Source organism: Rhyacophila brunnea, unplaced genomic scaffold (assembly GCF_057557595.1).
Source record: "Rhyacophila brunnea isolate RB1 unplaced genomic scaffold, BYU_Rbru_1.0 scaffold_20, whole genome shotgun sequence".
Taxonomy (NCBI): Eukaryota; Metazoa; Arthropoda; class Insecta; order Trichoptera; family Rhyacophilidae; genus Rhyacophila; species Rhyacophila brunnea.
In genome coordinates this window covers 36,374,219-36,399,270 of record NW_028232860.1, presented here as the reverse complement: position 1 = coordinate 36,399,270, position 25,052 = coordinate 36,374,219, and the positions used below count along the sequence as shown (strand labels likewise).

General features: G+C 36.5%; 2 protein-coding genes across 3 annotated transcripts in view; one reads left to right on the top strand and one right to left on the bottom strand.

Annotated features, from left to right (window-relative positions):
* The window catches only part of LOC147071603 (uncharacterized), a 336,535-nt gene extending 320,607 nt beyond the window's left edge, over positions 1–15,928 (top strand). The window contains exon 2 of one of the 2 annotated variants that reach the window (XM_085948002.1): positions 13,490–15,928. In XM_085948002.1, coding sequence (XP_085804128.1) covers positions 13,586–14,623 — 1,038 coding nt within the window. In that variant the 5' untranslated portion in view covers positions 13,490–13,585 and the 3' untranslated portion in view covers positions 14,624–15,928. Of the gene's footprint in view, positions 1–13,483 lie in introns of both variants that reach the window. The other variant, XM_085948001.1, reaches the window with a different exon arrangement.
* LOC147071602 (uncharacterized) overlaps positions 1–25,052 on the bottom strand; it is a 144,886-nt gene that overhangs the window by 18,222 nt on the left and 101,612 nt on the right. The window lies entirely within an intron of this gene.

The window sequence follows — 25,052 nt, the reverse complement described above, 5'->3', positions numbered from 1 at the left end:
CATCAGGGAATTTTGTGTCTCAAAAGCGTACGCGATTGTCAGACGCAGCGATTGAAAGTCTGTTTTTTTTTTTTTAATTCTATTCTAATAAGTAATGTTTTCAATTATTTTTGTTTTCCTACTTCTATTTTGTTTGTCTTCATTACATAAATGTTAATTGAATTAATGTTATTAATTATTTATAGTTATTATTAATTAAATGTTAATGTAATTACATAAATTGTCTTCTTACATAAATAAAAAAAATAGTTTTTTGGAATTTGTCTGTTTTTACACTGATTTTAGGATTTTTACAGTTTTTTTTAAATTTCCCAATATCTCGAGAATCCTTTTTTGGAAATCCCGAATCTCGAGAATTCAAAATTTCATCATTTCGGGAAATCCCAAATCTCGAGATTGAGATTTTCTCGGGAAATACAATAAAATGCCGTTTGTTTGTGTCGTCTGCGCGGTACTGTTTTATCTTTTAGTCGCAATACATAATACTATAAACGCGAAAATTCTTAAAATATCATACCTACCTGAAAGTAATACATACATTTACCTACCTACATAATTTGTGATTTGTTTACGTTTCTGGAGGCACTTGTATGGATGTATATTGCATACGTACATACCTAAGCCCTAGAATATGGTCATATATATCAACACCGTGCTGAATGTTGCAACTCTATTCTGTGCGTGTGCGAGGTCATGCCAGGATAGTGACGTCGCGGCTAACTAAAACGAATGAAAAAAAGCAGATGATGCGACATTGTGCAATTATTCCATGTCGAGTGAAATTTGTTACACGCTACAAGCAGATGTTTTTTTCTACCAAAAATATCTAACGACGTAATATGTGGATTAAGTTACATATTGTGTTTTGTGAATGATAACAAGATCACATCGACAGATTCGACGTGTTGCAGTCGAGACTAGTTTCGATGTACAATCAGGCTAAAGGAGCTTGGGGAGGCATTCACCAGTAGATAGTGATATCGACTGATCAATATGCAAACCAGCCAACTGCACCTATGACCAAAAATGAGATTTTGATGGCATTTTGTTATACAGCATGTTTTCTATGCTCACATTCCTAAACCCATAAATAAATGCGTTATAGTTCTTTCCACAAAACAGCCGACTGCAGGTGCCAAATTATTTCCAATATCGTAAATGGAACAACTCCGCTCTTTATATAAATCTTCTTTATATATAAAAGGGAAGCTAAAATAGCGTATTTTTATTTGTAAAAAAAATGTGTATTTTTAGAATTGTTTAATTCCGCTCGATAGTTAAGTTAAGTTTTTTTCTTCTTCCTGAACAATTGCCCAAGTTAGTCAGCCGGTTGGCAGATTAGGCAGTCGACACTCGACATTGAATATTCTCATGACACGAAATGTCTTGTCGGGAAGTGACATTGAGCCAACAAAAATTGGTATACTAGAATCAACCCACATAGCTGCTAGAACGGGGCTATTATTTTCTCACCCTTAAAATGTGGATGTCAGGCTGACAGCATGCGGCGATACATTGTATACGGGACTTAGGGGTGAGACGCTACAATGTTTTCCCATTATCCAAATAATCGATTGGTCGCGAAAAACTTGCACGAATATCTCCATACTATAACTAGATAGGCACTATGAAATAGCGACACTTGTGAGTCTCGAGATTTTTCAACACATGCCAATTATTATTGTGATGATTCCATATCAATAGAACAGATTTCAAGCTTAAGAAATGCGATATTGTTTAATTTCAATTTACAAACAAAAAAAAATACATTAAAACCACAAAACGGATTAATAAATAGAATTCCGATAGGCTATAGGTATCTCAATACAGTGTAGCTGTAGTATAATAGCGATCAAATATCTATTGTTTAATGTATCAAATTATTCTGCAATAATATATTCCCAGCGAATCAATTTCCAGCAAACAACTCTTAGCTAGATCAGCAAGTTGATTGGCGATATTAGATACGGTATATTATTACATCATATCACAGCACATTATATCATTACGGTGTATTAGCCGAATAATCATTTTTCATGGTATCATATTTTCTTAAGACTGTAATAATAAATAATATTTCACAAGCTACTCGATTTAAAACGCTGACTCTATAATTAGTCCAATATGATTATGTACTAGAATTTAATGTTAATGTATTCGTTTTTATTGTATAAATAACGAAGAATAATTTATCTAAATGTCACTCGAATCCAAGTACCTAGCTCGTAACTATCTCTGTAGATTATATGTACTATCATTGTATAATATACTATTGTACCGATACGCTGCTAATAAATCTCACCCTGCTACATCGTAGACTTCATTATCATCATCGTCAACCCACACATCGAATGCCACAGTAGTGACCCAACAACAGTAAACTTTGACGCAGGGCTTTAAATGTGTGAGTGTACTACGAAAATGAACAACGCATTATATACGCGCAATAGTGTATGTTGCAACCTTCAATACACCAATATTAAATGAGCGTTAGTGCATAAACCGAGAGCAGTTGTCAGTATTCGACCTATGACGTATTCTTGACACGTCTTTAAGTTTATCCCGTATTCTTCCACACTCCAGATCGGTTGCCTGCCTCTCCACACCTGTTAGGTATTTCAGTTCCCATTATTTCTGAGTTACCTGATTACAACTATGAATTGTTCAAAAATTAACATATTTGAGAGAATCTGTAGGTTAGAAGCAAAAGTTGTTCTCTCCATATTTGAAATGCACAACAACACAAACATATATATATCTCCATACCAACCCGCCCCCACGTTTTTTAATCGAGCCCATCACGAGGTTTTACGTTTGATGTGAAGCATCAGTAGTTTCTTTATGTCTGTGAATGTCGCAGGCAGATTCCCAAGACAAGTCGCCACGCACTTAAGTGTGCTTTGACTTTTATACAGAGACTTTATAATAAAATTGTCCATGGGAGGAGTACAGTGAGCCGACAAATATAATGATTCTAGTTAATAAGTAAGTACCCAAGTATATAAAAACAAAGCTGAAACAATGCGGACACACAAAAACTAAGTTAAGAGATTTTCATGTCCGCAATAAGACGCCACATTTTATTTAAACGTAACAAAATTCGCATTTGTGGTGAGCAGGTCGGACGATCCGACAAATGCACAACAGTCACTATTTGAAATTTTCAAATTCACAGAACAGATTGATAAAATATAAATCTGAAAGCCAGTTACCCCGCACCTCGATATTGAAGGAACACAAAGCGCACCGACTGTCCTCAAATATTGAATGCGCGTTTTGTTAACGTGACCAACTTGAATGCATATTGTTAGTAATTTAAAACATATTTAAGTTTATCCCGTATTCAACCACACTCGACATCCGTAGTCTGTTATATCACACCACATCCGGTAGGCTAAGCCACTTCCTATTAATTTCGTATTCCCTGTTCTTAATTAGACGAAGAAACTTTATTATTTTTAATTTAAACAGTGCCTAAACTAGATTAGTACACGATATTAATATAATATACCTTAATACATATAATATTTCTTTCAATAAAATTATTTTTTGCTTTATTTTTTTTTTCTACCTTGTTTTTTCTCTAGTTGATTTACTTGTACTTTTTATTCTAAATGTCATGTTGTGAACGTCTTGAATTAATAATATGTTATGTGCTCAATGTGTTTAGTTTTAAATAAATAAATAAATAAACATCCCTCTAAATTGTGTCATTATTTTTATGCGCATGTGAAATTATGTAAGTAATGGAGAGTTGCCCCTTGGCTTTTGACATATTCATTTATATTTAAGTACTTATTTAGTTAATCAAAATAACTATAAACTGTGTACAAACAAATTAAACGAAAGTTTTTAAGGGATGCCCATTTTAAAACCGGGTTTTTTTTTAATTAACAAGTAATTTATCTTTGACTAAGTAATAAAAAAAATATTTTTATTTTAAATGTTTTTATTGTATTGATAAATTATTATGGCACTTCAATCAAATATGATCCAACCCGGAACTCCTAGAAGCCTTAGCGATAGCGCTCTTAGAACGCGTCGAGCGGGCGAAGTCGGCGTATGAAGCGTTTATTAATAACCATAATCACACGTCTCGTGCCGCGCATTACCCTTCACCTATGTAATAAGTGGCCCAAGCAGCACACAATAATTATTATTACAGCGCCTCTCATAACAAAGCAATAAAAATATTATATTATTTCGGGGCTTGTAATTAATATTTACGACGACATTATTCAACCAGCGATAAACTGGACACGCAATAAAATTAAACAATGATTCTCTGTTATTAAATAATTGCTTTTCGCCCGTCGATCGACGACGCCTCAAGCAGCGTGATTTTGGTAACCGTGTTCAATGAATGGACTTCTTTGTATTTTCATTAAATCGTATCGTCGAGAAGCGAAAAACGGTGACTCATGCGGCAGGCGGGGCACAAGGCATCGTCAAGTCCAGTATGCGCTGGCGTATTTGATAACGTTGTATTTTCGATGATTTACGCGCCACTTGTAGAAATTTTGCGCGAGCGCCGCACTCGCTGCGTCAATTGGCTTTATGCCTTATGCATTTTACTACTAAATAAAATGGCGCAGAAAGAGCCCAACCAACATCGTTGTTTTGGCACTTAAAAAAGAAAAAAAATATAATTTAGAATATATATTTCATTCCATTGTCAACACAGAGCATGGCATAGTTCAGGGGTCGGCAAACCGCGGCTCGCGAGCCACATGCGGCTCTTTGGGTATTGATTGGCGTGCGGCTTTTTGCCAAATTCCCAATTTTTACAAAAACTTTTGCAAAATTCACAATTTTTATTTTTTGTCATTGATTTTTACACTTATTTTATTATATAATGACATTATCGCGAGCCTAATTTTTCCTCCGTGATGGTTGATGCAAAAAGGTATGGTTGTAGTTGTTTTAAATCCGCCCATTGCAAAAGTCTACAAATCAATTTTCTCTCCATTTGATATTGACACGACCACTTTTGAAATACAATTTTATTAGTGGATTTAACAGGTAAATAGTTATGGAGCTCAAAATTTGTAGGTCTTGCCACCAAAATTGAGGATTTGGAGAGAGAAAAATGCAATTAAATTTCACAATACAAGTGGAGCGATCTAAAAGATCTACATAAAGTAGATACTACGATTTTTAATACATATTATGGAATAGCTTTCCGAACTCATATTCGAGTCTACATAATAATACGTATGTGAACAATCATTTTCAAACATGAACAATATAAATACCATTTAGAGAAGCCAAATAACCGATGAGAATTTGGAGTCCCGCCTGAAATTAAAAACTACAAGTTACATACCAAACATACAGAAACTCTCATAAGAAATGTGAGGTAGGTAGGTCATTGTTCACATTAGTTTTAAGGAATGTGTGAATTCATAATTCTGTAAAAAATATATTTATAATTTCAATAATAAAAACATATATTTACGTTAGTTTTATTCGGAAAATCTTCTTCGCCTAATAAATAAACAATTATAAAATGTAATTAATTCATTTAAATAAATCATATTTATAAAAATATACGTATGGCACTCGAATTTTTTTTTAACCGTTGTGCCACTCATATTTGGCTCCTTTGGTCTAAAAGTTTGCCGACCCCTGCCATAGTCAATAGTGCGTAGTTTTTGATGTGCTGGGGAAACTGGGGTAAGTGTGACTCGGGGTTAAATAAATGTATTTAAGTTGGTAGGTACACGAATGATAACGCGGTCGATTTATTTTACGCCGAAGCAAAGTTATGGTCGAAAAACGTTCGCCATAAACTTTTATTCATTCGTAAAAAAGGATAAATTCATAAAATTATAGCCCGTGTTATTGTTTTTACAGTACTTGAAGAGGTTGGGGTTTAATGACGTCATTTTAAAAGTATTAAATATGTTTCGAAATATTATTGTGAATAAATGAGGCATGATTTACGCACATTTTATATGTACCTACGTATACCCCGCGTAAAAAAAACACTATATAGGCAGGGTGGATTCAGAAAAAAATGACAACCACACAAACGTTTCCCCCTAAGACTAACGATTACTCTGAAGAAACAAAACAACTATAATTTAACCAGTGGTTTCCAAACTTTACGTTACTACGCCTCCCTTTAAAAAATATCTAATCTTGGTGCCTCCCCCCTTTATTTCATTAAATACATTTTTACATTAAGTGCTTATATCTACTAAACGGGCTCGATATATTATGTATTTCATTGCAGAAAATTCCGTTTCGCATAAATATGATGTTACGAATGGTAACAGTATCTACTTGCATTGCTTTTCTTGACAAAGTATTATATTATTCTTCAGTTCGATTCAACCACAATTGAACAAAGGTCATCACACAGACACATATATTATAAAATGTTAATATTCTGTAAGTGAAACAGACTTTTTTTTTACAAATATAACGAATTTGTAGTGTGTGTTTATCTCACTTAACTGGTCCATCCGCAACGCCGGGGCTCCAGGCTGGAGCCCTATCAGCCCCCCCTATTGTGAGGGCCATGCACATTAGTATATAAATGAAGTAGGTATAATAAAATTAGTCTCCATATCTTCATACAGGTTTGCAAACAACTTAACTTTTATAGGACTGTTTTTTTTATGTAGTTTATAACTAGCTGCCGTTTTATGAACTATGCACTTGCAAACTGCAAACCTGTGGCTTTATTATTGTGTTAAACTTTTCGCGCCTTCATTTGCAACAGTCCGCGCCCCCCAGTTTGGAAATCGCTAATTTAAACAGCTTTATTGTACCCTTCTATGATTAATTGTTTGGAACGGCGGGATCATTTTCATATAAACACCTTTCATATATTTAAATTGATTTTATTTGAAGCTAATTAATATAATATAGGTATAAAGCAGATTACATTTTGGACAACTTATTACAGTGTAATTTAATACAGTTGAATGCAGTCGATGCGTCTTTCTCTAAGGTTGAATTTAAACTGAATAAAGAATTGTAAAGCTATTTTGATTAATGTAATGTATGTAAGTACCTATATTATAAAACATACATTGACATTCTCAGACAACAATATCCGTTGGAGGGGAGTTTGAAACAATAAGCGATAAATCAAATCGTTATCAAACGCATTGCGAGACATTCATTGTACTGCTTATTAACATTTGATAAGAGTAATTAATATAAAGATGAGCTCAGATTGCGGGGCTATAAATTAGTTTAAAAAAATGTACTTATGTATACTTTTGTAAACCATTGTAAAGCAGAATAGCCTTTCATTCAGAGAAGAGCTCAATTGCTTCCGAATAAAGAAAAAAAACATTGATCCCTTCTATGAACAACATCAAGAGGCACCTAGCAGGAAAATACGAAACATACAATAATTAATTGATAATTAAGTATGTTGAATAAAGAATGTTTAGTACCATATGAAATTATTCATTTAATAAAAAAAAAGTTTGATAAATTTTAACTGTTCCGAGCTCTTCGTTAAATATATTTCATTCTGAATCAGATTCCCTTTATTTTAGACCTTTTTTAGCTTCCCTCAATATTCGAATACAGGCCAATGAGTTATTTTGTCTTGTCAATCTAATCTATATAATTGTATCTACTCGTTCACGTATATATTCATTTGTAATTGCCTTCTCGTTTTTAAAATTCCAACGAAAATAAAGGTTTTACGCTCGAGAGCCAGAAATGTCTTCCGTCCAGATACGGCGTAGTTTGCGCGTTTGAAACAATTAGGTGACGTAATTCATTTTTGAATCGGCATAAAAAACAAACGCGAATGTAGAAAAAAGCACAACAACTCAATGGTGATGGTCGGTTTCTATGAGATTTTCTATTTCGCGATTACTTTCAATACCTATTCTCGGCACTTTACAACCTAGGTGACGTAATTTATTTTAGAGTAGCAATAAAAAGTCTCGGATTCGGGCGCCAAGCGGTCGTATTTCATTTTGTAATGGCTGAAAACGCCGCGATTGTCCAGAGTCTGGCGTTTGCAGGCGATCGTTGCGCGAGAGTCGTCACGCGCGAGTGCTTATGGACAGCTGAATTGGGGTCACATGTACCTGGAGAACGCGCGATTTGTCACTCGCGCGTAAAAACGCGCCATGTGGACAGGCTCTTAAAGAACACATAATCTCTAACTCGCGACTTGATTGTCAACATCATTATATTGTATATTTTCTATCTATTCATGTACCTATTTATACTTTCAAGACAATATTAATTTATCAATGATAATACACATGCCGACTGATGACTCAATTACCAATCACAATAGACTGAAAATATTCACTGAAAAACTCAAGAAACATGCGTTTTTCATATATCAATTTCAAAGTTATTTGTTTTATTCCAAAAATAACTGACCTACAGGTAGATTACCTAGTAGAATTTGCTAGGTATGAAAAGGTAACAGATTTTTTAACAACTGATCTACCCTTAAGAAATCCGAACGGGCACTTTGAATACCACCGTTTTAGGTTTATGCAATAATTTAAAGATATCAAAAAAAAACACTTTCATTTATGTAACGTCAGTCTTAAAAACAACCCCTCGAACTTCGAACCCAATAAACTGCAGTGAGACGTACATTACGACACGTATATTAAATATGCATATCGCATCGGTGAGACCGTTCAGGATTTTAGTGTATGCAAATGCATATCGTTCCTAATCAAATTAATATTTAACTGTGATTCAAATTTAAATTTAATGGGGCAGGTATGCATAGATTATAACAGCCACATAGTCGTTGAGCTGTTTAAATTCAAAATTATTTATTTATCATACAGTTACAAAATCAAGACGTTCACCATGATATGGAAATACATAGAAATAGTATTACAATCTTACGGAGATTGTCAAAATAACGTCCACCTAAACTCACCTAACGTATGTGGAATAGAATATTAATATCCGAAGCAAATTGGTTGAACACAGTAATTCACCGCCCAATTGACATTACCAATGGCAGGTTAGTTATGAATAATTCATTATCAGTGAGCATATTATTTTGTTCTTCTAAATCTAAATGGAGGGTACTTATTAAATTTGATATAACGTATGGTATACCTACCTTTTCTTTTATACCAAATTTGAATAAATAAACATTTCTTTTATTTAACGAATAAGACACAAAATTTGAGAATTTAACATTCTTTATTACATTGAACATACATAATATGAAAACACCTACTAGATTTTTTCTAGTGGCTATAATATGTAAGTATTTATGTTCCCTATTTAATTGCTCGACATTGTGGAATATTATATTAATATCCGAAGCGATTTGGTTGAACAGAGTTATTGCCCTTCCAATTGGCATCACCAATGACAGGCTAATTCTGGTCCTTTTGAGTTTTTGAGAACAAACAGCTGATGCTTTCGATTTCTAAGATAGTTATAAGGCAGACACAAGTTAATACCACCAAGAATGGCAGAGTTGTCATTTACACGACGATAAGTCAAAAAAAGACGAATGGGAGGAGGGAATATTATAATTATCTGTTATATTCTGTCAAGAATACTTTATATTTTATGCAGAATTTTCTCCGTCCTGTGTAAAACAGTCCCACGATGGCCGCGTGGCTTAAGCGTCAGCTTGTAACGTCGTGGGTCTGGCAAGTACACATATTGTTTTTCAATTTGTGTATGAGTCAAAGTATGAACCTAATAGGTTGAGCAAGTGGCTGACATTCATTTCTCGTAAAAACAAAATCTGTTAATACAAGCATCCACTCCGTGGAGGCCAATGACATTATTATGATTAATGTCATTGGTGGAGGCCCATATTATGATCATATTAGGATTGGAGATGGTCGGAAAAAAGTGTATAAAGATCTATTCTGCTGGCAGTCCCACGGATATCTTCCAGCCGTAGTTATTGAATTTTTGGCACTATATTCTATTATCGTCACCCTCTGGAAAGCCTAACTGGCGTATGCATATAACAAGCACTGCATTCAAGCTATTTAATGTAAATTTGCATGCATAAACCTAAATAGAGTCCGTTGAATAGTGACGTTACGTCGCTGACGTAATACGCGTCACGCCGAGTGACACAAACAAAAACGCCGACCTTCAGTTAGTGTTTATGGCAGAGTATGGTTTAACGACATAACTATACAAATCTAGCCTTGTAGTCAATTCTACTTCTCAAATAGCCGTGCGACAACCTCACGACGAGGTACAAACAGAATATATAAGTCCCATGGTCCTAAACTATGGAAGAAGCAGAGAAGAAATGGTCGAAAAAGACCATGAACAGGTAACCAGTAGCGTAATCGTTTAGTATTAGGAAGTAAAATGTATGTTGTTAACCTTTTCTTTGTAAAATGTAATAAAATTTTACGTAAAAAATTTCGCCTCGGAGAATCGAGACTGTTCAAGTGTAATTGGAACGCTGTGACCGCAGACCTCGAAATGACACGCCATGAAATTTCAAATCGATCTATTTCGGAAATAATTTCCGGGAAATCTCCATTAAACTTAGAAAATAAGTTATGGGAGAGATTGTTTACGTAAAATTAAGCAGGTACATGCTTCAATAACTTTTATAGCTATAATGGAAGTGTATGAAAATTGGAAAAGAAAATTGAATATTTATAAATTTATATACTGTATAATTGTAAATAAAGAATTTTAATACTAATTTTATCAATACAAGATAGGAGTTAACTACCGTTATAAAAATATTGTAAACGCGTATCTATATCTATAGACGCGTAATTATAATTATAGATTTTGTTAATGCTATAACTTGCTGACTATAATGAATATTGTAAAAGTAACAATTGGAAAAACTTGAGATTCTGGTATAGATGGGTTTCTACCCATAAACAATAATAAATCTTAATTGCCTCCTAAGTAATAAAAGAATCAAATACTGCGACTAAAAACACAAACTGGCGCGTGACCTTGAACCTTAACTGAATTCTGTTCGACTAGAATTTACGGCCCGGCTGTGTTGAGTTGCCAGATAAAAATAGATTCAAGGTTACGTTTAGATTACTATGGAAAAGCCGCTATTAAGGACGAAATAAATTTGTAGTCGCTTGTAAATAACATCTTGTTAGGATTAAGCATTTATATATTTAAGTTGAAATGTTAAGTATAATATTATAGTATTTTCACGTAATAATGTTCGTCCGAAAGGTAAATATCGAATGAAACGTTTTCTGCGGCTCCAAATAGTTTTATTAAAACTTAGTAAAATTCTATTGGCCTAAAAAGGCCAAGAGTGGTGGAAAGGACTAGTACGTGGGTGTCAACCTTTCATTTTGACATTTTAAATTTAAAGACTGCCATTCCCTTATTTAGTACACGAGTACCTATTCTGATACCTCGTTGGAAAGCTAAAAACTTTCCCCTTCGTTTGAGCACGAAAAATCATATAAAATCAACTATTTTGCTGACGTCACCGTAACTACGTATTTAAAGGACATGTTCTAGAGGGTGCTTAAAACACCCCTATTAAGTCTTAATTTTGCGGAAATAAAGTAGAGTAAATTTAACCCGATTTAATTAGAAGATATCTCTATTAGAAAGTTACCAGGAACGGGAGATATACGTAAATTTATCCCGTGAGAGAAAGATATACATCTGCTATCCCTTACGGACTGTTTCCTGTTAAACCTCCATCCCGAGGGTATAAAAGGTGACATCCTTTTTCCGTAAAATCATTAGTTTCTACACTTCTCACCAGCGATCTCCTACTAAGCAGCAGTCCTTCCGCGGATACGAGATACGGTTCTCAGTAACATTCGTGAAATTTACCTACAATAAGTCCCCATCGACGGGCAAAAAGTAACGCGAATATCTCGTATCTGCCGGTCGTGACGTGTGCCGCAAAACGTAGCGCGAATAACACGTATCTGTCGGTAGTGACGTCGACCGCTAAAACGTAGCTCGAATACCACGTATCTGTCGATAGTAACGCGCTCGCGGAGTAATTTCATTTTTCATTACTCATCATACGAGGTGACGTAATCGGGATAAATTACGTGATCGGATTTGTTTTATAAAAACAAATTAATAAACTCAGTTTGTAATAATAAATTTTACAAATCTTTTTTCGGAATTATAAAATAAATTTTTGAAACTTTATTAAGTAAACATAATTATAAAATAAACTTTTGTAAACAAATTCATAAACATAAAAACAAATTTTAGTAAATAAATTTGTAAACATTAAGCAAACCTTCTGTAAACAAGTCTGTAATCACAAATAAATATTTGTAAATACACTGTGAATATAAATAAACTTTATAAACAACAATAAAATAATTCTATTCTTTTTTATAAACCTAATACTGTGTGACCAAAGAATAATTTATATTTTCTTTCTTATGGGAAAATATTTCTCGAATTAAAAATATCCAAAGAATATCTGCGTATACATTCTCTGAATTAGGTGTGACTTTTCGGGAATTTGTGAAAGATTTCACAGAGATCCTATAGTGAACAAATAAATAGTTTGCTGATACTTTAATGAGATTTAATTACGGGAACAATGACAGTTAACCTTATTGTGTGACCGTGAACTCTAGTACCTGAATAAATTCGGCACCACACCAGCTGAGAGTTTTATTCGGGAATTCAAAGGTTGTGATACTACAAAGGAGATCCACCTCTCCTAATTCATCACTAGTCTCCTCAGTGACGGCCCGGTAGCATTATTGAGCTAGCCGTGAGCCGGGTCATGTCATTATGGCGCCCAAATGCGTGCGGCATCTTCAGGTTGCGAAAACCTGAACGATCCTACAACTAAGATCTACTAAAAGATTTTAAAAACAATATATTGTGAAGTGTATCAATGAATTGTGGTTACCTGAGAGGTTTTAAGAACCTTATACCGGAGCTACAAGAGCGATCTACCTCAACTTTATAAATGTGAGTACAATGAAATAAAGTGTAACTCGCATTAACGAGGAACCAGTAATGAATACTTTTGAAAAATATAATTTGGAGAAGAATATATACGTAAAGGCAACTATATATAGAATACTTTTCTTGATATACTTGGAAAAGGAAAGAATAAATAAAATAAATACTTTTGGTAATTTATTAGAGTCAGATACCGACATTAAGCAAAAGTATGTCGATGAGACTGTCCAAAGGATCTTTCTGACCCTTTTAAGCCATAAAGAAAGTATAAAAATAAATTGTGTTACTCACCGTAACAGAAATAATAGAATTAAGAATAAAATGCACAATAAAAATTTCGTGTGAATTTTTAAGCTTTTTTCTAATATAAAGTTGAGTACCATACAAGTATAGGTACAAGAACCCAGACAAAGAAAAAAATTTTTGAAAAAATAAATTTATACTACTTTGTATATTAAAATCTCGATAATTATCATAACTACCGTGACGTCATGGGTATAGGTACATGAAGGCCTGTACCTATTACAATATAAGATTTTAAACGGAGAAGATTGGACGCTTGTAACAGGAGTTGCAAGCCTTCAGGGTTATCAGCGACAAGCAGCGCATGCCCTCAAAATACTTTAAACGTCGATTGCGGACGAACGGGTGGTCGTAGGAAGCTGAAAACCGGCGCAATCGATAGCTGAATTTTTATATGAATTTACGGTCGAAGGTCCGCTTCTTCCAACTCCAGGAGACGGAGGAATTCGAAGAAATTATGCCGAACCCTGTTCCGGGTCCGAGTGTAGAAGAAGATTTCATATTGGAAGAAGGCTTGCAAAACGCGCAAGTATTCCCCGAAGAGGATTCATTTTTGCAAGTAAGCACGTCGGATCCCAAACAAAAAATGGCACCCCCAGAACCAGCTGTATGTACCCCGTGCCATGTTAAGCCGGAACTCCATTCCACCTATGAGGGTAGCCCAAAGCAGAGCGTTGAACTTTTTCTCCGACGCTGCAGAGAATATTGCGAAGCTGTGAAGTACCCAGCTGAGAATTGGACAGAGTTGGCTATACGTCAGGTCAGAGGAGAGGCCAAGACTTGGGCCAAGAATATTGACACATCGGACAGTTGGCGGTCGTTTAGTAACGACCTGAAAGAGCACTTCGAATCGCCTTCAAGGCGTCGTGCTCAACGAACGGAGCTCGAACATAAAGAGCAAGGACCTCAAGAGGGAGCTTATGGTTTCCTCCTGAAGAAGATGGAGTTAGCCGAGGTACTCCTTCCAGAGATGAAGTCGGAAACCCTGGCTTCGACCTTTTATGACCTACTCACTGTGAGCGATCAGATAAGGGTTAATCAAGAGAAATGGAAGACGATGGACGAGCTGCTTGAAGTAGCTCATACACTTCGACCATTGAAATCGGCATTGGCTTCCGTGCCATCTCCAGCAAATGCCGTCAAGGCGAATAATGAAAAGAGGCCCGCTCAGCAAAATACTTGGCGCGAGAAGCCGCGTTCGGTACAAGAGACTAACGCGAAATCTGATAAGACCACGGAGGCTGTTGATAAAAGGCCTCCACGGCAATCAGACCAGCAAAACGATTCAGAAAGACCTGCGTACCGCCCACGTCCTCGCGTTGAAGAGCGAGGCAGTGCCAGACAAAGGCGTTGTCAACATTGTCCTGGCTTCCATGAAAACAAGGATTGCCCAGACAGGCAAGCAGCTCAGCAGACCAGAAAGGAGCCATGAAGACGGCTCGCGGACCGGGTTGATCGTCGATGGCTCCAAGACGACGAACACTGGCGGACCGCCGAAGAGAAGACTCAAGAAGGTGACACGAACGTTCCTCGAACGCCGTTCAGCCGAGTTCTAGCTAGTGACATAGACGCTCTTCTGGCGAATAGGGTTAACTGTGAAAGTGAACTGAAGGACACCCTTCCGGTGAAATCATTTAACCCTAAGGTTCACTGTGAGGTCGAAGCTGGCCCCAGTAACCAAGTTAATCTTTGTACAGGTCCTCTTGTAAAGGATAGCAGCGTAAGACCGGAGAAATATCGCAAACGCGATATTAAGAATTCTGCTAGTAAAATAGTAGAAAATTTTAATCCTTTTACCGGCGGCGAAATAGAATATAAAAAGTTTTTAGATAAATTAGAATTAGGGAATTATGAAATAAATGTTGGCGGCAAGGAAGAAGGTTATCAAGATAAGCAGTTAAAGACAGCTAGCAGTGGATGCGGCGAAGGCGTAAGCAGTGGCGCTATTGGTGTGCTGAGAACATCGGCAAACGTAAGTAACTGTAGTCTCGTTGATACTGACGACAGATCTCTTGTAACAAATAATTTAACGAATTATTGTGCTTCCGCTAACCATTTGTGTAAAAATATTAATAGTACTAATTATACTAAAGCCGAAACTGGCAGTTTACTTGATATTAATAGCGATGTATGTAGTTTAGATAGTCGATCGTCGTTGCAATCGAGCAACGAAACTTTAGGAAGGGACTCACCTTTTAAATTAGCGAACAGACCCCACGAGGCTGACGTTAAGAATATTATTAGGAAGAGTCGAACTAATCGTCGACTACAAAACATTAATACCTTCGGTAAATTAAGGCGAAATAAACTTAATGAAGAAGAGCTCATAGCATTAGATGACTATAATCGTTATCTTAAACAAAAATCAAGTAAATGTAAGTCCTTTAGTATTAAGATTATTAAAAATAAGTTATGTAAGTTTAAAAAGATTAATTTTGATAGCGTTAAGTTTGAACTAAGAAGTATGAACTTAATGTATATAGATAAAGCTAGATATAGTGACGAAAGAGTTGTTGTGTATGATCATCGTCTCAAAGGCGGTGATATACTCAATAACGGAGAACAAGAGTTATGGGACTCAGCTACGGCGGCCCATGACCAACAAAGCAAAATATCTACGGATTTTCTCGGTTCTGTAAATATTTTAGATCCTAGGGACAGGTGTAGTCGGGGACAGAACTTTGCGGCGTGTCAAAAGACACTACCATCTGTAACGACTGCAGACCGTCCAAATAGCGTAGTCAGAAGTACGTGGACAATTGTAGGTAGTACGTTGGATGCGCCGGGTGAAGAGAAATTGCCAACTACTGCAATTGCACGTAATAAAAATAGTTTACCTCATAAAGATTTAAATATTAAATTTGATAAAAATGTTAGTGTTAAAAGTGTTTTAAATACTAGTGTTAAATTGATATATATGATTATGATAAGCGTGATATACATATCAGTGCTAAGTGTAATATATTTTAAATTAATAGCGGAAAGAGTGTTGCTAGTTAAGGCATGGGGAAGCGCATGGCTTCCACGCTAAGTCCTTTACTAGTATTCGGAGCTGCGGTGCGCAATAGTTTGAGAAGAATCTGGCTAATGAAAGAGCAGACGACCCAGTGGAACCGCCTGCACCGCTTTCCGAAGCTACCAACGACAGAGACGAGGGAGTGCACGCCCTGTCAGAACGTCGTATGGATGCGCAGGAATGTGCGCGGGAAGAACTACTGGCGAGTTCAGGAACGGATTCCGAGCTTAGCGATGGAGAAGCTGAAGTGGAAAGAATTGTTGACTCGACAATATCTTATGAAGAGAGGATCCTTGGCGAGAGGCTGGATGCGTTGGACGCAGTCTTACAAGACGCCCCCATCAAGATAGCGCCCCCCAAGAGAGAATTTAGGAGAGTGGGACGGTTGGGAGGGCGGCGCCCTGCGAGGACCAACTTCCCAACGCCCTGGAGCAAAGATCAAGGTACTACCTTTGGCGAGTGGCGGGATGCGTTGGACGCTGTCTTACGAGACGCCCCCATCCGGAATGCGCCCCCCAAACGTCAGTATCAGCGTATAGGCCGATCAGGTAAGCGTCGCTCAAAGCGATCGCTACCGCCATCGCCTGTAAGCTAAGTCTCTAACTAAACCGAGCTATAAGTCTTCGAGAGGAGCGATAAAGAAATAAGTCTATTATCGAAGCGAGCGATAAGACTTCGAGAGGAGCGATAAAGAAATAAGTCTCTGATCGAAGCGAAAGACAAGTCTTTTCTCGAAGCAAAAGAGAAATAAGTCTTCGGGGAGAGCGAAACGAAGAACGTGTTGCTAATTAAGGCGTGGGGAAGTCCGTGACTTTCACGCTAAGTCCTTATTAGTATTCGGAGCTGCGAAACAAACAAGTCTTCGAGAGGAGCGATAAAGAAATAAGTCTATTATCGAAGCAAACAACAAGTCTTTGAGAGGAGCGATAAAGAAATAAGTCTATTATCAAAGCAAACAACAAGTCTTCGAGAGGAGCGATAAAGAAATAAGTCTATTATCGAAGCAAACAACAAGTCTTCGAGAGGAGCGATAAAGAAATAAGTCTATTATCGGAGCAAACCACAAGTCTTCGAGAGGAGCGATAAAGAAATAAGTCTATTATCGGAGCAAACAACAAGTCTTCGAGAGGAGCGATAAAGAAATAAGTCTATTATCGAAGCAAACGAGTCTTTTCTCGAAGCGAGAAAGAAATAAGTCTTCGGGGAGAGCAAAACGAAGAAAGTGTTGCTAATTAGGGCATGGGGAAGTCCTTGACTTCCACGCTAAGCCCCTAATAGTATTCGGAGCTGCGAAATGAAGACGTGTTGCTAATCTAGGCGTGGGGAAGTTCGTAACTTTCACGCTAAGTCCTTATTAGTATTCGGAGCTGCGAAATGAAGAGAGCGTTGCTAATTTAGGCGTGGGGAAGTTCGTAACTTTCACGCTAAGTCCTTATTAGTATTCGGAGCTGCGAAAAATAATTCTCTTGATTGGGATTGATTTCAAATTCTTGTAGAATGTAATATATAGCTAGGAGTATTGAGCGTTAGATTGAATAGGTTTAAATGACCCTATGTAATTTAATGTTAAAGGTATTGTCAGGGGAGTCTCCCTGGCATATCATGGTACTATGCCGTATTTTCTAGTAAGCGGGAACGTGATTCGCGACGGGAAGTCGAACTCTACTTCTGTCCATGGGTCGTAAAGGGAGCGTCTCCGTGAGTCCTCTTCCTTGCGGTTGTCCCTCGGCAGGAAAAGCAGTAGTCGTCCCATACAGCACTCACCGTCCTCAAAATAAAATTTTTAACTTCAGAATTATTGAATTATATAATTTTCTTTTATTAATTAGAATTTTAAGACCTGAATCTGGGCGAATATTAATTATAAAAAGTAAAAGAAAAACTTTGTGTGCATGCGCAGATTTTGTATATTTTATTTTGAATATGCTTTACTGTTGCTTTATCGCTTTGCATATTACTGAGTCCTGAGGTGTGGCAATGGTGAATTGAGACTAGACATATACAGTTATGTCTTTATTAAGGGTGGGCATTTGACACAAACAAAAACGCCGACCTTCAGTTAGTGTTTATGGCAGAGTATGGTTTAACGACATAACTATACAAATCTAGCCTTGTAGTCAATTCTACTTCTCAAATAGCCGTGCGACAACCTCACGACGAGGTACAAACAGAATATATAAGTCCCATGGTCCTAAACTATGGAAGAAGCAGAGAAGAAATGGTCGAAAAAGACCATGAACAGGTAACCAGTAGCGTAATGTCACGAGACTAATGTTACCAACTTTTAAATTTTGATTCCCCGATAATTAATTATTTAAAATGTTTAAATTGTGAATAGGTGTAAAAATGTGCAAACGGTACCATATAAATTTAATAATTATAAATGAATAATGATCATGAACTTTAAATAATTTATTTGTTATAATATCAAATTTATTTTATACTACTTAATGCAGAAAAGGATAAAGTATACCCAGTAAACATTTCCATAATATGGCAATACAGCTTCGCGGGCTCATTGACAATATTGACATTTCCATCGATCCTCGATATCTGTATACATTTTTACAATTTTAGCATTTCTACCATCATGAATCCATCTATAGCCCAACGACAACGGGCAGTTAACTTCAATCAAGACGATCTAAACCTACTAAGCGCTTGTTGTGATGAACTCATTTTAGACGTATATTAAAGTGACACTGACAGATCGACGCCATTTTAAGCTTGGTGCGCGTTCCTGTACGTATCTTCGTGACGTATGCATTTTTTATAGTTTTCTTATTCGTCCGATAAAAAGCTAACTGCGTTGAGTGTGGTTCGAGACTGTATGAATACGGCGGTTAGTGAGTAATTAGAAGCTTCCTCATTGAGCGCGCAGTGAAAGAGCAAGGAGTGTCGAGTGGGCGCGTTGGTACTGGAGACCACCCCGGGCACCAGCGACAGCCTCGTAAATTTAATGTGGAGTTATCCATCCGCGCTCGCCCGAATGGATTTTATGGACAGTATCCGCGACCCTGTCGCAGTTTTATGCCCTTTTTCAGGGTCGCCGGGAGGCATTATTTGCCCAAATTGAATTTATTATATTTGTAAAAAAGTAGATACATTATATTTATATTTAATTAATAATTATAAAAAACCGTGTTCAGAAACTTATACGTAGCAGTTCGCCTTATCACAACTTCACTGTGAAATGTTGTATCGGAAATGTTTGGCCGTATATTAAAGACCGTCCAACCTTTTTGGGTCGTATAGTACTGACATAAAATTAATGACTAAATAAAACACGGTTCTTGTCGGTTTACACTTAACAGGAATCCAGCAGGATACAAATTAAAAAAAATAGCTGATATACTGGATTATTGGTTAGGTTAGGTTTTCATTCTTGAATTCATGAATTTTGCCAAAATCAGCCATGAAAATTGAATTCATATTGAATCTAATAAAATTGTAGACCGTGTAGTACAGTGGTCGGCAATCATTGGCGTGTCACAAAACAGGTAATGCAAAGTACTGGACACTCAGCGTGTCACTGAAATAAAACTAGTAAATCTATTGTAAGACAATTTTATTTGACTATAATAATACAAGCTACATAAAAACATACAATACAAATTACAATATTTAAACATTAGTGACTCCCTTGAGGTTCAATTTTGGAAGCTAACATATTATCAATATTTGGTTAATAGTTTGAAGTTTTATGCACATTTCAAATCGTCATTTTCGAGGCGTGCCACCAACAATCCTTTCGCGTGCCACCTATTGGCACCCGTGGCATAGGTTGTCGGGCGAATGGTATACAGTCTTCCCTTTCCGATAAGAAAGCTCACGGCGAACTGTGCTCATGGCCCTCACATCCTGAAGCGGGCCCCACAGGCTAGGATGTTTGACAGGCCCCCCTACCTATCGCTAAGGGTAAAGGCAGTGTGACGCGTCTTACAGTAGCGTTTTCCATAGTCTAAGCGGTAAAATTAAGGTGTATTTTTTAGCGATTTTTTGTATTTTTAATATGTACATCCATTTGAATTATGGAGTTGTCGAGTCGCGGCACACAGTTAAAAATTGCATCGTACAATCAAATATTTTAATTATTAATAATTATTGAATTTTACAATTTTGTAATTTTATTATTAGAGCAAATTTGTGGTCTGTGTTTATCTCACTTATCGGTCGACTCGTTACGTCGGGCCCTTCCTGTGACCGGGGCCCTAGGCTAGAGCCCTGTCAGCCCCCCACCCCCTTGTGGCCATGACTGTGCTACGGTAAAATGTTTTACGTACAATTTACATGTAGCCAAAAATAAATATCTTTCAATACCAATGACATTAATATGGACGAAGCATCTGGAAAAAAAATGACACTCACTTTTTTGTCGGGTCTGCCGAATGGCATAATCTGTTCTAACGCCATTACAATAAAGGTGATATTGCTCTAAATTCTCGATGCTTCATGTCGGGTCTGCCGAATTAGAACGGGTTCGCTCAAACGAACATTGATACTAGAAACACTGTTCTAACGCCATTACAATAAAGGTGATATTGCTATAAACTCCCGATGCGTGATATCGCATAATGGATATTGCGTGACGTCTACCTATGCACGTGCGAATGTTACGTTTGAATTTACTTGCTAGCTACTGTGCTGAGTGCGTCCTCCATTAATAATCCAAATAATTGTCCATACACTCAAATCATTATGGACATTTGACAAAAACCTTAAAGCGACCCTGTCTGTGATTCAACGTATGTGCAGGGTGGTATTAAAATTTTGCTCATTGCCACGCGAATATTTACGTCCAGCATAGCGTCGTAAATAACTCCGTTGGATAATAATTTTCGATTTTTCCCGCCGAACTCGACTATGGGTCTACTCACGGCGGCTGATCCGTGCTGGGACAATGCTTTCAGCCGTCAAAGAAAAGACATGATACGTTGGTTCGTAGGATCAACACTTTTGTTCCGATACAATTACCGGTTATACTTTTTTATCATTACGGATCATTCAATACTAATTTCCTAGTTTCATATACTTAGTTGTAATAAATTATTTAAATTCTGTTGACGGTGACCATGTATTTGAATATTTTAGTCGTTATATTTAATTATTTAGACGTCGTTTCCAAACTTTATGTTACTATGCCTCCCTTTTAAACAAATCTAATCTTGGCGCCTCCCCCCCCTTTATTTCATTAAACAATACAGACACATTTTTTAAACAGTAGTCAATCCAAATTCATCATCGTTCATTGACAAACGGATTCTATCATAGGCCCCACATCCTGAAGCGGGCCCACCTACCTATTGCTGATGTTAAGGGCAGTGTGGTGCTCTAATGTAGTGTTTCCTAATTCATATAGGTATCACATCACATTAATTGCAACGCACAACCACACATTCAAAACATTTAATAGCCCCGAAATAAAACAGCCCGCAGGCGACTTTTACTATTTATAAAATTATGTGAAAAGTGCATTAGCAAACTAACCAAGAACATAGAAATAGAACAAGAAAATAGATTTTTGTTTACTTCTACATCTGGCGCAGAAATGGCTACATGTGGCTACAGTAATTGTGTTTAACTTTTCGTGCCGCCCTTTGCAACACTCCGCGCCTACCAGTTTGGAAATCGCTGATTTAAACAGTGCTTTTTTATTATTCTTTCTTCGAAAATAACCAGGGCTGTTTGTTGGAACAAAAACCGTAACGGAACCAAAAAAATATCGGTTTTCTCGTGTATCCCTACATATTTTCAAACACGCGCGTCACTCAGTGTTGCCAACCGTACTATAATTAATTACTTGTACTATAATTTTGGCAAGCGTAGGTACTATGTTCGATATAAAAGTCTGAAAATACTATAATTTTGAAATTTCGGAAAACATAGATGAAAAACGGAGCTACTTGATTTTGCGGGTAAGAATTTTCTCCAAAAAAATGCACTCGTTAATTACTTCAGGTGTAATTTTTTTGAAAATGCAGAAAAGTATCGGTCATTCAACGATTACTATATTTTTTGCCGAAATACTATAATTTTTATGTCTGCGTACTATAATTCGGTGACAAAAATATGGCAACACGACCTCACTTCGGTTATCGCTCAGTTGTCGTAGTTGCAAACACGTCTTAAGAGCGTACATAAGTGAAACGGCAAATAATTTTCAACTGTATCTAGAACGAAATTACGGCCGCGTTGTCATTCGGAGAGCGATAGTCCAGGCGTCTGCACGTCGATTCGTATTGTCATGGCATCGGTTGAAAATATTCTTAAATCGTGTAAAGATGACTAAAAAAACTTTACGTATGTACTTAAAAAAGAAAACATGTGAATGAATATACTATTATTATTGCGAATATAATAATAAACATAACATAAAAAAGACGCATGTTGAATTTTTATGACAAATTATATTTCGTTCGGCTTCCGTCATTTGCACCCGCGACCCGCAATCCGTGCATCGCCTAGCCACGATCTTTTTAGACCATGCCTCAACTGAGGTATAGCCTTAAGGACGTGGCGTGGTGCTCGTGGTAGTAATATTAATAGTTCTCGTCAAGATTCCTTACTAATGCCCTTCTCCAGTTGGCGCGATTTGACTCGCGCGTAATAACTCACGCGCATTCCAGGTACCTACAGACCTACAAACTTATCTGTAGAATGGCCAAAAATTGAAATACGAACTATCATAAGACTAACATTAAGGTGATACATCAGTGAAACGGCAAATAATTTTCAACTATAGGCGCGACGAAATTTTTGACTCGCTCGCATTCTGAGAGAGAACGTCGAGCTGGAAACACGTCACTTTGTTTCGTGATGGCGACGGGCGTATTAATTCTTAAATCGTGTAAAGATGACTAAAAACGTTACCCATTTACTTTTAAAAGAAAACATGTCAATGAATATATTCTTATTGTTACTAATAGAACAATATACAGAGCATAAAATGGATGTATGTTGGATTTATATGACAAATTATATTTCGTTTGGCATGCGTCATTTGCACCCGCGACCCGCAATCCGCGCATCGCCTAGCCACAATCTTTTTAGACCGTGCCTCAACTGAGGTACAACCTTAAATGGATGCATGTTGGATTCATATGGCAAATTATATTTCGTTTGGCATGAGTCATTTGCACCCGCGACCCGTAATCCTCGCATCGCCTAGCCACGATCTTTTTAATTTCCTTTATTTTGTTAACTGTCAATTCATGGTGGAACTGCATTGTATTGTTGTTTTTATTTAATAAAACGCAATTTTTTTTTTATAGTACTTATTCCACTTTTAATTAATATATTAGGACCGGTTTCGTCCGCTTCAGTGGGACATTTTCGACTGTACGTAAAGTGGAATAAGTACTATAAAAATAAAAAAAATAAAAAAAAAATTGCGTTTTATTAAATAAAAACAACAATACGATCTTTTTAGACCATGCCTCAACTGAGGTATAGCCTTAACAAAAATGCATATCAAACTTAAGTACGCCAACCATAACAATATGACTGGTGAAGTTATTTTATGATAAAACTTACTATTATATAACTTCCCACCGCGTTAAGATAACACATTCCAATAAAAAAAAACATTAGATACACTGTTATTCTCCATTTAATTACTTTAAATTATTTGCCAACTTTTCCGTAGGGTGGCATAAAAAGTCGTAAAACGTACGAGACTAGACAGTTAAAATTTACTGCCCACTAATACTATGAAACACCACTACTTCGTGACACTTGCACAATACGAATGTTAGAGTGTGAGCAACTCCACAATCTAAATTGAAAAAAAAAAAGAATTTATACCCCCTATGCTACACCGTAAAAGGGTAGTTTTGATATCTATAATAATATTTCTTTATTGTTTTCAAATGCTTTACAACGAGACATATTTATATGAAAATGGTTCTGTACACTAAATATTATTTATTTACCCACGTAAAATAAATAAGTATTATTAGGATCTAGGTAAGGCTTGGAGATTTTTTTTTCTATGTTTATAATATGGTTAGCAAATTGCATAGGCGTGGTAGACTACCGAGGCAGGAAGCTGAAATTTAGCACGAATGTACCTCTCCAAATGATCAAAGATAGTATAATAATAAATGTTCCTAGCGATCCGAGTGGCGCTAGCCTTTTATGGTGCGGTCCAGGTCCTTATTTTGATGTTTACTAAATCCCACTTGGCTCCGCTTGTATTTACAATACGCCAGTGGTTTCCAAACTTTATGTTACTACGCCTCCCTTATAAAAAAAATCTAATCTTGGCGCCTCCCCACCCTTTATTTCATTAAATAATACAGACAAATGTACAATACAACAATGAAAAAAACTTAATTATAAAAATAAACAATATTTTACAACTCTTATTATATTTTTTTTAATTAATTTGTTTTTCATGCGATGGATGTGCTTGTTTATTAGCACAAAGTGCTCTTTTTCTACTAAAAAGGGCCGATATTTTGATTTCATTGCAGCCAATGCAGAAAATCCCGTTTCGCATAAATATGATGTTACGAATGGGAGCAGTACTTTACTTAGAATTTGCATTGCTTTTCTTGAGATATAAGTATTATATTATTCTTCACTTCGATTCAATCAAAATTGAACTAGGGTTGTTGTTTCAATGAATTATCGCATGATAATTCCATCATTTTTTCCCTTTTCAATAGTAGTTAATCCAAATTCAACATCGTTCATTGACAAATGGATTCTATCATGGGCCCCACATCCTGAAGCGGACCCCCAGGCCAGGATCTTTGGCGGGCCCACCTTCCTATCGCTGAGGTTAAGTCCAGTGTGGTGCTCTAAAGTAGTTTTTCCTTAATTATACACGGGAGTTATCATT